Source organism: Corvus brachyrhynchos, unplaced genomic scaffold, assembly GCF_000691975.1.
Source record: "Corvus brachyrhynchos isolate BGI_N302 unplaced genomic scaffold, ASM69197v1 scaffold15, whole genome shotgun sequence".
Classification (NCBI taxonomy): Eukaryota; Metazoa; Chordata; class Aves; order Passeriformes; family Corvidae; genus Corvus; species Corvus brachyrhynchos.
In genome coordinates, this window is record NW_008238349.1 from 2,545,900 (window position 1) to 2,557,783 (window position 11,884).

Sequence of the window (11,884 nt, forward strand, 5' to 3'; positions counted from 1 at the left end):
GGCCCCCAGGGCCCAAGAAGAGATGCTTGAGCAGGGTAGCACTTGCCATCACTCTATCCCCCAAGGGAGCCACCATACTGCCGCCAGCTAAACTCGAGTGGCATTTATACAAACATCACACAAGTGGAAAAAGCCCCAGCAAACCCCTAGGCTTGGAAACTTAATTATGCATCTCACAAGGTCAGACAGGGAGATAAGCCAAGTTGGTTAATTAGAGCACCATGCAGAGCACTTCGAGCCTCTTCTTGGACCTGCAGGACTGCCTGTCCTGGCTGTGCATCTTGTCTTCTAGGTGCCTCTGCTTTCCATCCTCTCATCCCACCTCCTTCTCTCCTTCCTCCCAGTCTTGTCTTGCTCCTCTGCCATCCCACCGAGCCCCAACACCTGCAGCACTCCCTTCCCACGTCTGTCCCATGCAGCCTCCACAGTGGGCCAAGGGCTCTACCTCAGCCCCCACATATGCCTCCAGCCCCACACCTTGAAAGCCCTGTCTCTTCACAGCGTCCTCCAGCAGCAGCTCGCTCGAGTCCCTCTCGTCGGCGGCTGAGACAGGGGACATAAGAGGAATTATGATTCACAGTGCTGCCAAGGGGGATGTATGGGAGGGGGTTTCCAGCCAAAGAGCAAGGTGGAGAGGGAAGGCTGTAGGAAACCACTGTCACTTCTCTTCTACCTAGACCTTGACAGCCCAGCTGCTGGGTGTCTTTCAGCCTACCTTTGGCTGCCGGGCTGTCTGACACCGACTCCTTTACACCCTCCGCCAGCAGCTCCGGTCTGGAAGACAGGGAGAAGCAGAAGGCATGTGAGTGACCTCCCTGCCAGTGACACCCTGCTGCTCCAGCATCCTCAGGACACCACTCCTACAGCCACAAACCATTCACCCTGTCTGGCTAATGCCATTTAAAAGCTCCTGCAACACAGCAGGAGAACTTTGGACATAGTTTTCATGCTGACAGACTCTTTAATGAGTTGATTTATCACTCCTTGGGATGAGATTAAGCAGGTGATGACTGAGCAGCTTAAGTCAGCAGCTACAGACTTTTAGTGGATATGGTCCTGAACATTTTTTAGGGATGGGAGCCATGCATGGCTCCTTTCAACATAAAATTGACCCCAAAAATTGCCATTTGGGTACCTAATGCTAAAGCTGCTTAGCGAGGTGATAGTAGGGCTTGTTACAAGCTGCACTGAAGCTGTGTCACAAAGGAATATATCTGAGATCAGGACAGGAGGAAACCCCAAAATATGGTTGGGCTGATCTGAGAGCTGCTGTTCTGACACCACAAAGTCTCCATGCTCCAATATTTATTTTTTCTGTTTCAGTCACCTGCAGCATTGGTTGTGTCAGCATTTGGGTGAGAAACTGCCCCCAAAATACCTAAGACATCTTAAAATTCATCTCCGCTGTATCTGTTCCCTCTTTCAGGGCAATGCTCTTACATTAAATTGGTTGTGGCTTGTCACAGCCCTCCCACAGTTCTTATGACACCCTTGCTCCCCAGCACAGGGTCAGCATCTTCCCTCATGTCTGCGGCATCCCATGTGCACATGTGCATGTCTAGACCTCAGCTGGAGCCACTTTCTGTAGGAAAACCCTCCAGGGCTCCCAGCCCTTCTCCTTGCTCCACATCAGGGCACCCTGAAGTTTAAGGCCTCTTCACCCATCCTGCAGAGGTGGCCAAATCTTTTCAAAAGCAGGTTAAAAACCCAAAAGACATGAAGAAACAGATAACACTATCGCTGCCTCCCATGGATGGCTCCAACAAGGCAACAACCCTTCCCTGCTTCTAATCAAGCAAATTTATTGAAGGCGACCAAGGGATGGGTGCTCTCCAGGACACTGCACAGCAGCAGGAGCTCTGAGCAGAAACACCCTCCCCAAGGGACAGCCACCCCACCTGCCTTACCTTTTAATGACAAACTGGATGTTGTTGCTCGCTTGCAGAATCTTCTTCAGCTTTGCAATCCCGAAGCAGTTGGGACGGCGCAACAGGATGCCTTCTGGCAAGCCCACAACAAATAGGTCCTCAGGGTACATCAGGAACTTGGAGTAGGGGACTTTGACTGGCTCTGATATTCCTATGGCTTTCGCTGGATGGGGACCCAATCTCATTAGTTTGCTGGACCTCCATGTCAAGTTTAAGCAACAGCAACATGGTATGTTGCTGGAGCAATTGAAGAGGTTTTGGGGGAGTTTGTGGTTGCTCTGTGCCTGGTGGGGATGTCCCTGACACCGGCAGACGTGTGTGAGGGACAGAGCCATGCAGCCACCTGGAGCAGGTTTTTGCATTTGCTACATTGTCACAGCCTTTCTACAAAGGCTGCAAGCATCTTTCTGCAACGCAGTGGAACCCCACACCCAGACCCCTATGGAAATCCCTCTGCTAAGTGAGGGGACAGGGAATGCGCCTGGGGGTGCCCCATCAGCCTGTGCAGACCAGCATGGTGAAGACTCCCCTTGCTCTACTAAATATTGCCAAAAGCAACCAAACAGCCAATGCCAAGCAGTGTTATTTGGACAGATGAAAAAACAGGTTAAAACCCCATCTCATCAGCATGGACTCCCAGGCTGTTACTACAGTAACATGGGGGCCGTGAGAGCCATTGCTCTAATGGCTGTTCCAGCTGCATCCCCAGTGCCCAGCCCTGCCTGAGAGCATCCTGGCTCTTCTCCTTTCCCTGGTCACAATGTGCTCTACCAGCTCAGCTGTGTCCCTGGCTTTTGAGGACTGTCAGGCAGAGCCACATCTCCTGGTCCTAAAAGTGGCAAAAACTTTCTGCCAGCTCTCAAAATGCATGTGTGACCTCATTTGCATTTCTTCTCAGTTAAATAACCTCTGTAAGTAGATGTGAGCAGAGCATGCTGAGTGTCAGACCCCACCACCAAGGTGCCACCAGCCTTCCTGAGCCATGCAAGGATCCCCGCAGGTGGAAAACACTCTCTGATACTTCAAGTAAGTGATTGGGGGAACCATTTTGGACCTTCCCTCTGCAGGAGGAAGGCTGAAAAGTCATGGCAGCAATTCCTGGGCTGCAGCCAGTGAAACAATTTCAAGGAAACCAAGGGGAAGAGCTGCAATAACAAGGCTGGAGAAGGTTTCAAATGCATTTGTGATCCCAGCAGACAGCAGATGAACAAATTAGATTGCACCTTCACTCAGCTGCTGGTTTGGAAATGGTAGGTGGCAAAACCAGCACCTGGCATGATGAACATGTGTTAATGACCATCTTACCATATCGTGAGTTGAACAGAATTTCAACTTGTTTCCTCAAATGACTTAAAACGTCCCCTATACCATCTGCAAAAAAAAAAACAAAAACAAAAACCCACAATACAGAGAAATGCTCTGAGCAACCAGCTGCTTCCAGAGCAAGCACTGCGCAGGTGAGCAGCCCCTGCCTGACCTCTAGCAGAGACAGCCATTCCCTCTCCATGCCCTCACATCAGTGCTAGTCCTCTGACTGCAGCCTCCAAGCTGATCTCCTAAGGAAGGGCAAGGATTCACCTCCCCAGAGCCGTGCTAGCAGTCAGGGGAAAAAAAAAAAACATAGGTGAAAAAGTAAAATCAAGCCCAAGAGGAGAGGACAGAGACCAGGAACACAATGGTGCCCTTCTGTGGGCAGAGGTTTTGGAGGCTAAAGGCTAAAAGCTAAAGGCTTTGCTGATAACATAGGAAGCTCACAAAACCCACCCTAAAATACATCTGTGTGCATCCATCCTTCCAAAAACCTGCAATGATGGGCGATGCTCAGAGTTCACCATACACTCACCTGATCCCTCCATCTGCTTTTCTTCATGTCGAGACTCCTCACTGGAACCCTTCTCTGTCTCTGCCGAGGAAGAAGAGGGTTAGCAGCAGCAGGCAGCAGCAAAACCAGAAAAGACATAAGCAGGAGCTCTCCAGATGCCCTGCAGCCACACAACTGCTCCCTCCCCTCACTAAGCTCAGAGCATGTGTCCCAGCAAAGGCTGGGCTGGTACCAGCATGCCAAGAGCTGCATCAGCAGAATAAACCCAGTGCTTCCATACAGGAGGGCTGCCCACCCTTCAGCATGGGCTCCCTGGGAGAGGAGAGACCCAGCAGGAGCAAGGCCGCTGCTAGGCCAGCATACATCCTGCAGGTAAATTCCAGGCATGCACTGGGCAAAGAGGCTTGGATTTTCAGCATGCTGGGGCTGAAGAGAGTATGGGAAGGAGCAGCAGTGCCAGAAAACCCACCAGTAATTCTATCAGAGCTCCCAGCTGGCCTCATTGAGGCCAAGACTCTGGAATTAGCTCTCAAACTCCACCACTTTGGCTCATAAATGGTATTTAACTCATTTTTGACACATGCATGAACACCCGTGCTACTGTGCAGTCTTCCAGATGCTTGACTTCTGGTACCTGCTACTGTTTCCAGGATGTATCTCGATTCATCCGAGGCCATGTGTGTGGGCACAGGGTCATGCATTTCAACTGGACCAGGTGATCGGTCTGCAACAAAAACCCATGGGCACCTTCTGTTCTGATGCCAGCGGGACACTGTCCCCAAAACAGTGTTCAGAGGGTCCCAGCCATCAGCAAGGACTGAGTGAAGGGTCCCCCACTCCCAGGAGCCCCACATACCACCAGAAGATGCTCTGGGAATGCATCTGCCTTCTTCCTCCCAGAACCACCCAGAGCTCATCCCTACACACACCTGACCTCTCGGTCGAAGGGAAAGAAGCAAAAATCTCTTCCTTAACTCCACAGAAAGTGAAGAGCAAAACTAGTTCAAATTATTTACTTGGCTTAATTCCATCTAGACACTAAATTTTGACTTAAAAAGCTAATGCTGCTTGATTTAGCTACTACATGGGGGAAAACCATTCCATTAATGCTACCTTCCTCAACAAAATCAACCTGCTTTTGGTTTCCCTTACATTAAACCTGTCTCTCCAAATGCTAGGCTGTCCAATGCCCTCAAAGACCCATCCAAATTCAGCTTTAAATGAAGTTTCAGTTAGTTTATATACTTCAATCAGGTCACTTCTGACCTCACAGGGTAAATAATCCCAATTTCATCAATTTCTCCCTGTAGGTGAGCACGTGTTTTCTATTAATCCTCGTCTTTGTCCTCATCTGTATTCCCTCTGATTGAACTCGATCTTCAAATAAGGCAAGAAAAGGTGGACTCTAGACTTGAGATATGATCTCCCTAGCATTGGACAAGTGGTAATTCTTCCCACTCCTCCCATGGACCTCCAGCTCATCATGTATCTGCTTTCTTCTCTTCCATCAGCTGCCCAGTTGAAAATGAAAATGTTTGATCTACCACTACACCTTGTTCCTTCTCCTTCCCCTATATTAACCATAGGTAAGTCCATTCTACACCAATCCTGGAGTGACTCCTTAACTATCACCTTACTAAGGGGACTGCTACAATTTGGGTACAACAGAGATTGCATTGGTGTGGTGGGGCCAGGTGTCACTGCTGTCCCCAGCATCACTTACCCTCAGGCTAGAGTCCTGTTGCTGCCCTCATTGGGTGGAGATTATTAATTAATGATTGAAAGCACACTGAAAATGCAAACTGCTAACAATCCATTCATTAAACCCTGAGGATCATCCTACCATTTGCTGTGCTGCCCAGGACAGGTAAGTGGAAAACAGACTCTCCAAGCTGCCCCTCAAGCATGTCATGTCCATCACAATCCATTGCCACTGACCTCTCTGGGCAGAAACATGGAGAATTTCCCCCATCAGTGTCAACAATTCCAACACATTTTCAGCATGTGCTTAATATTAAACCTGCCTACTATTAGACCTGTTTTTATGAACTCTTCAAAACCAGGGTGTTTTCTAAATGAAGGGCCTCATCAAAAGCATCCTGCACTCAGTACCTAGGATCCTCCACATGAAGCAAAGCAGCAAACCAGTCTCACTTTCTCCAGAGGAAAGGCAAGATAGGAAAGCAATGAAGGAGAGAGAAAACCAACAAAGAGCCCTAAAACACCTTCCAATGCTCCCAGGAAACCTCAGTATGTTCCTATGTCAGCAAAAGAAGACCATTCTGTGTACGTGAGGGAACCTTACGTGCTGGGAAATACCCTGCAAATGCCTCTTCTCAAAGCAATATGCTGAAACCTGATGCAGCAACCACTGCAAACAGATGGACCCCAGCAGCTACCTGGTACGGTGATCTGGATGATGTTCAGCTCGTCTGGTTCGATTTTGATCTGCCTGATCCCACCTAGCTCTGCTGAAGTACCTATGGGGAAAGGCAACGGAAGGCAGTCGCCAACAGGATCCAGCAATGCCATGTCTGCCCAATACAGCACCAATGCAGGGAAAGCATGACCAGCTGTGACTTCAGTGCCAGCTGAGCATGTCACAACAACAAGGCTTCAGTCAACTGGCCCAGGAGCATCAAGCCCATGGCATGGGGGTACCCAAAGGGACACCGATGGGCATGGCTTCTGCAAACAGCTTGGCTGGCAGGAGCTGTTGGTGCCCTCAAACTGGCAGCTGGACCTTGTTATATGTTCATTTCCTGGCTTTCTTCACTTAAAATGAACTGGGCCAAGACACCGGAGGAGCTGTCTCCAGTGGGCAGCTCCTAGCAATTTTAATGCTCCCAAACTCATGCCTGGAACTTGCCCCTATTCCAAGAAGGCTGACTGCAGCTGCATCACACCAAGATGTGACCAGCTGAACCCTGGCAAAATTCAGTGTGGTTTCAACCCCAGCAGATGAAAGCCTGTGCTGACCAGCTGCCCCAGGAGGAGGCTGCCCACAGTGCTCAGCCCAGCTTCCTCTTCTCTCAGGATGAATTTCCTCACTTAGGATGGGACGGATCCAGTGCAAGGCACTGAGTCCCAGCTTGCAGCTTGGAAAGGTAAGGCAGCAAAGCTTGGTCTGGTGTTTCAATGGGTTCAAGTTCCTAAATCTGTGGAAAAGCACTTCCTTTTCATTCATGGTGCTTAGAATACCAACACTGCTGACTTCTCAGTGGTGGCTTTCAAACAAACTCAGAGAGCGAAGACTTCCCTTAGCTTTGCATTTAAGCACATGCTTAAATCTCATTATTTCAATTTATGTATTTTTAGGCCCCAGCTGGAGGGTCAGAGGGTAAGGGCCTTCATCTCTGCATCAAATGGGGATAAAGTCCTCAGAGAACTGCACTGTGGTGCAACCAGGCAACTAATGTCACACATCCAAGTTACTTTGCAGGTGTGTTTCTCTGGTGTGCCCCCAGTAACACTGTCTTGCAAGAGAAAATGAATTATTCCTCACCTGGTTCACAGCCTTCAGAAACACTACACTTCTCAGACCTGAAAGGGAAAGGCAGACAAGAAAGGTGGTCATGGTATAAGAAAAGAGAGAGCTTAAAACCGAGTGGTGTGTGGACAAATTCTGGCAGGAGGGAGAAATGCTGCCTGGTATCACGGAGGGCTGCAAGAGCTACAGAGGGGTCCCCAGGGTCCCTCCACCCACAGTCCCAGCAGTGGCACAGCATCCATGGCTGCAAGGTCTGTGAGTTTCTCTGCAAATAAGCCCTGCTCTCAAATCTGCCCTGGTCCTGCACCCTTGCTGATGGCAGCCCTGCCTCTAGACACCCATGGCTAGAACTACAGCAGAGAGCTCCTGAAAACAAGAGAGGTTGTTTTCAAGCCCGAAACTTGGTTGGCTCCATCCCTTTGTGACAGAGAGCAGTGCATAAGTTATTACTACAATGTGGTTACTCATGAGGGTAAAAAAAATAGGGAGAAAGGAAAAATCAATTGATTTGGTAAATATTTATTCTGTTCAAAGCTTTTCTTCACTGAAAACTGGGCACTATCCCAAATTCCCATCTACAGTTAACTTCACATGCTCAGGAATTTACACAAGTTGTTCTGCATCCCAATGAGATTATTTTGCATTCTCAGGATGCATGTGCTTTCTTGTCTCTCTCTTGAACAAGAACCATGGCTCTTTGGCAGTAAGAGACCCAAGGAACCACTCTGGAAAACACACTCCTTCACAATGTTGGTCCTTCAGGGGGAAGGAAAATCCTTCTGAGCCAGTGCTTGTTGGCTCAGAACAGATGTTCAAAAGCACTTCTCGCTTGCCTAAATCCACTCAGGAGCATCAGCAGAACAAACCACAATACAAGCCAAAAGTGCTCTTGAAATGTTCTTCCTAAATGTGGAAAGGCAAAATGGATCATTGGTCTAAAGGTACTGTATATACTACCTGGGAGCCTTGGGAAAGGTTTTAAATTCTTCCACTTTGGGTCAAAGTAAACATTTCACCAAGGAAATTTGGGGGGAGGGCTTCCCTGGGGATTGTGTTACCTCTCACAGTCTCTGGCCCTTCTCCTGGAGTATTGGGCACTGCACTTTCCCTGGAGCAGGACTCTGACCTGTGGGGACCATTCCTACAGAAACACTCCTACCAAGGCACAGAGGTTCCTCATTTGCAGAAAGAAAAAAAAACAACCTCACACAAACCCTCCTTTGAAGCTGAAGATACCCAGAGAGCTGGAGACAAATGACAGTCCTGCAGACTGGGCAGCTCAAGAGATCTCTGCCCTCCAAAGCTGTGATATTTTAGTACTGGCCATATTGCCAGGTTCACTCATTGCCTGCCCTAACACTGCAGGTTCTCCTGTCATGGACATGCTTTAGGGGCTTGCAGCAGCCACATCCAATGGGACAAACCTGAAACAGCACTGGGGAGAACCAGAAGAGACTCCAACCTGTCACAGGTTCATGTCATCAAAGACTCAAGAAAGGAAAGGAACGCAAGAGATCTCATGGATGGGACAAAGACAAGTTACCTTATTTCCCCACCCTGGCCTGCACAGGTTAGCAACCACATAGCACTGTCTGAAGCCCCAGCTGGTGGAGCTGTCAGTGCTGGGCAGTGAGGCTTTGTGCCAGAGAAGCTGAGGAGCATTTTTCACCTCATGGTGTGAAGCAAGGTTCCCTTGTCTTATAGCACTTCATAAGCTATAAACTGCTGCCCTGCCTCTTTTCCTTAAAGTGATTTTAAAGGCTAAATTATACCTTGCTTCCACTGAATTAAGAATAAAGGAAACTGGGGCTATAAACAGAAAAACACCTCCTGGATCTCCCAGTGTGGGTTGGAAAGCTGCACGCTATGTGCTATATGCTCCACAGGTGCTGCCAACCATGTTTTGGACCTGTCTAGCTCGAGGCATGGTTGTAACAGAAACAGGTGCTCTCATAAAAAGCCTCCTGCCCTGCTGGGCTCTATAACCCCACCTTTATTAAATGCACTGTTAGGCTCTCTGTGAGCTTTATAAACAAGCAACACTTAATTAGCAGGATGCTGTTATGGTGTGGGCTGAGGGTGAATCCTTTAGGTCATGCTTTAACACCAGAGACAGTTTCAGCAGATAATCCCAGGCATGGCCCTCATTTCATCAGTTTTGCTCAAAATTAATGATTCCAAACTTCTGGCTTGCAAAAGGACAGGGCTGCTTAGCCTCCTCCTGTGCTGACTAGCTGTACCATTGCAGTGGGGTTTTAGGGAGGCAGGAAAGCAACACCAATTTAGCCACTCACCTTCCCATTATGGACTCGCAGCATCTCCCTGATGCTGCAGCTTTTACTGAATCGCACTCATGGCACCCTCCTGCACCCACTGGATGTTGCTGATGAACACAGCAGTAACCTGCTGTGCACATTAATAGCCCCGAAATAACTCTCTGAGGGATGTTACTTTGCAGGAAACAGAACCAGAAGTCCCACTTACCTGCTGTTGGCCTGAGAGGTCCCCACCAGGTCCAGCATGGCCCCACGGTGTGGCTCGGGGGAGATCTCCCGGGGAGGGCTGGAGGGCTCCAGCTTGGTTGGATCTTTGGTAAATTTGCTTCCTGTTGCCAAGTGTGCATGGTGGGTTTTGGGAGAAAAGCAAAACCAGGATTAGCAACTGGAGATGCCAATGTTGCAGATTGTTCCCCTCCTAGTCCCAGAGCCGAGGTCAGGGTGGGGGAGTAGGTTTTCAAGTGTCACCTGCTTGCAAAGACAAGGATGCTGATTCCACTGGGTTCACATGTTAAAATATTAGCAAGACATTTGCTTACACCTTCCATAACTATGTGTGTGCTGGGAAGCCCTGCCAGGATAGAGCATCTCCAGAAAGGGCTGGCTGATAGGACAGAGTTCCAAAAGCTAGAGACTAAGGTCAGAAAACCCAGGGCCATGGATCACTGCTGCAGGAGCAAGCCCTGAAGTGGGGAGAGTCCTGTCCCAAGGGAGGGGATGTGCTGCACTGGATGCAAGCTTGGCAAAACACAGAGTAGCAGACACACAGACAGCTTTGTCTCACAACTCCAAGCCCACCAAGCAGCAGGAGAAATCTCTGTCACAGTGACACAGAGAGGGATAGAAGCATCCTGTCACCATGAAAAACTTCCTTTCTCCCTTCCCTGTGCCTCAGCAGCCTAAAAGGAGATGAAATGAAGCCTCAGCAAAGACCTTGGAGACGGAAAGAGTAATCTGAAGGCAGACTAGGAACTAAAATCAGGCAGGGAAGGTGAGCAAAGAGCTGAAGAATGAGGGCTGGGGGAAGAAGGGAGTGAGACTACATTGTGAGGCTGCAGAAGCCACAAGATGTCTCGTTAAACAGCTGTTGCCAAAGGCCCTTTGCTGCTCTCAAAGCACCATCACAATATCCCCGCCCTTCTAAAACATATTCCATCTATGGGAACATGATGCCACTTTCCTTTTGGTTACAGCCTGCAAGAAAGGGCAGGGCTCTGGTAATAGGATCAGCAGAAATATAGAACCTTAAAGACACTATTTATCTACTGACAGTCCAAAAGGCTCCTTTTAATTTGTGCTTTCTATGAACCAAATCTTGTTCTTGCACCAGCAGAGCCTGCCTGAAGCTGCTACCCAGGGGAGTAACAAAAATAGGTTTCTGAGCAGTGGTGGGTATTTTAATTAAAGGGTGAGCAAAACTATATGGGGAAGCTTTGGGATACTTCACAAATGGCAACTTAAAATACAGCTCCACTCAGAAAATAATGTCTTCACAGAAACGGCACCTCCTGACTCAGCAGATGCTGGTTTTTTTGCACAAGCTGATGTGCTGATGCAAACCACAGAAAGCCAGGTTTAATGGGTTTTGCTACTGGTAGCCCTGCAAGGATCTGTCAGGAAAGCAAGACCTGCCACCTACCTCAGTTCTGCTGGGTTTGCTTCCTCATCTCCGAATATCCACCTGCACCTCCCTACCATGTAATCCCCAAGCTCATAGCACAGTGGTCTCCATCAGCAGACCCAGAGCTGATGCAGATGTACATGATGCCTCCCCAAGATACTGAGCAGCCATTATGCAAGGAAAATCCCAGCATCCCAAAACATGGTTGAGTGCTCCATCCCTTGGGGATGGGTTAGAGCTTAAAGAAATCCTTTTCATGAGAAAAAAAGCCATTAATGGCTTTAGACAAAGAAATCCCCCGTGTAGGTAGGACCCCCTCCAGGTTCTGCTGGAGGTCCCCTTTCGGTGGTTCCAGCATCAGCATGCTCAGGAAGCCCTCTTAGGGCTGGGGCTGTCGTGGGGCCAGAGTGATAATTTGGCTGGCAGAGATATCTGGGAAGAAGGCATCTGGAGAACTGCCAGCGTGTGCGGTTGGCAGCTCAGGAAAAAAAAAAAAGCCAAACCACCACCCCAAAAACATGTCTTTACTTGTGAGCCAAGCCCAGGCAATCCAGGACCTGGGTGTGATAAATTTGGATCCAATGCCAGGTGTGTATGAGGGCAATGGGATGAGGGCACTGCTGGCGTGCAGGCTGAGTCTGACAGCATGGGTACCTGTCTCCTTATATCTGCCAAGAAGCACTTATCATGGAATCACAGAATGGTTTGGGTTGAAAAAGACCTTAAAAACCATCTCATTCCACCCCT

The 11,884-nt window shown here is 48.9% G+C and overlaps 1 protein-coding gene across 9 annotated transcripts in view; it reads right to left on the minus strand.

Moving 5' to 3' along the window:
* The window catches only part of GTF2IRD1 (GTF2I repeat domain containing 1), a 70,125-nt gene that overhangs the window by 22,353 nt on the left and 35,888 nt on the right, over window positions 1–11,884 (minus strand). For 4 of the 9 annotated variants that reach the window (XM_017735313.1, XM_017735314.1, XM_017735316.1 and 1 more), the window contains exons 11-20: window positions 9,725–9,845; window positions 7,256–7,293; window positions 6,150–6,230; window positions 5,594–5,692; window positions 4,385–4,474; window positions 3,772–3,831; window positions 3,234–3,299; window positions 1,908–2,091; window positions 716–774; window positions 478–543 (exon numbers count right to left, since the gene is read on the minus strand). In XM_017735313.1, coding sequence (XP_017590802.1) covers window positions 478–543; window positions 716–774; window positions 1,908–2,091; window positions 3,234–3,299; window positions 3,772–3,831; window positions 4,385–4,474; window positions 5,594–5,692; window positions 6,150–6,230; window positions 7,256–7,293; window positions 9,725–9,845 — 864 coding nt within the window. The remainder of the gene's footprint in view (window positions 1–477; window positions 544–715; window positions 775–1,907; window positions 2,092–3,233; window positions 3,300–3,771; window positions 3,832–4,384; window positions 4,475–5,593; window positions 5,693–6,149; window positions 6,231–7,255; window positions 7,294–9,724; window positions 9,846–11,884) is intronic. The other 5 variants (XM_017735320.1, XM_008634497.2, XM_017735317.1 and 2 more) reach the window with 4 other exon arrangements.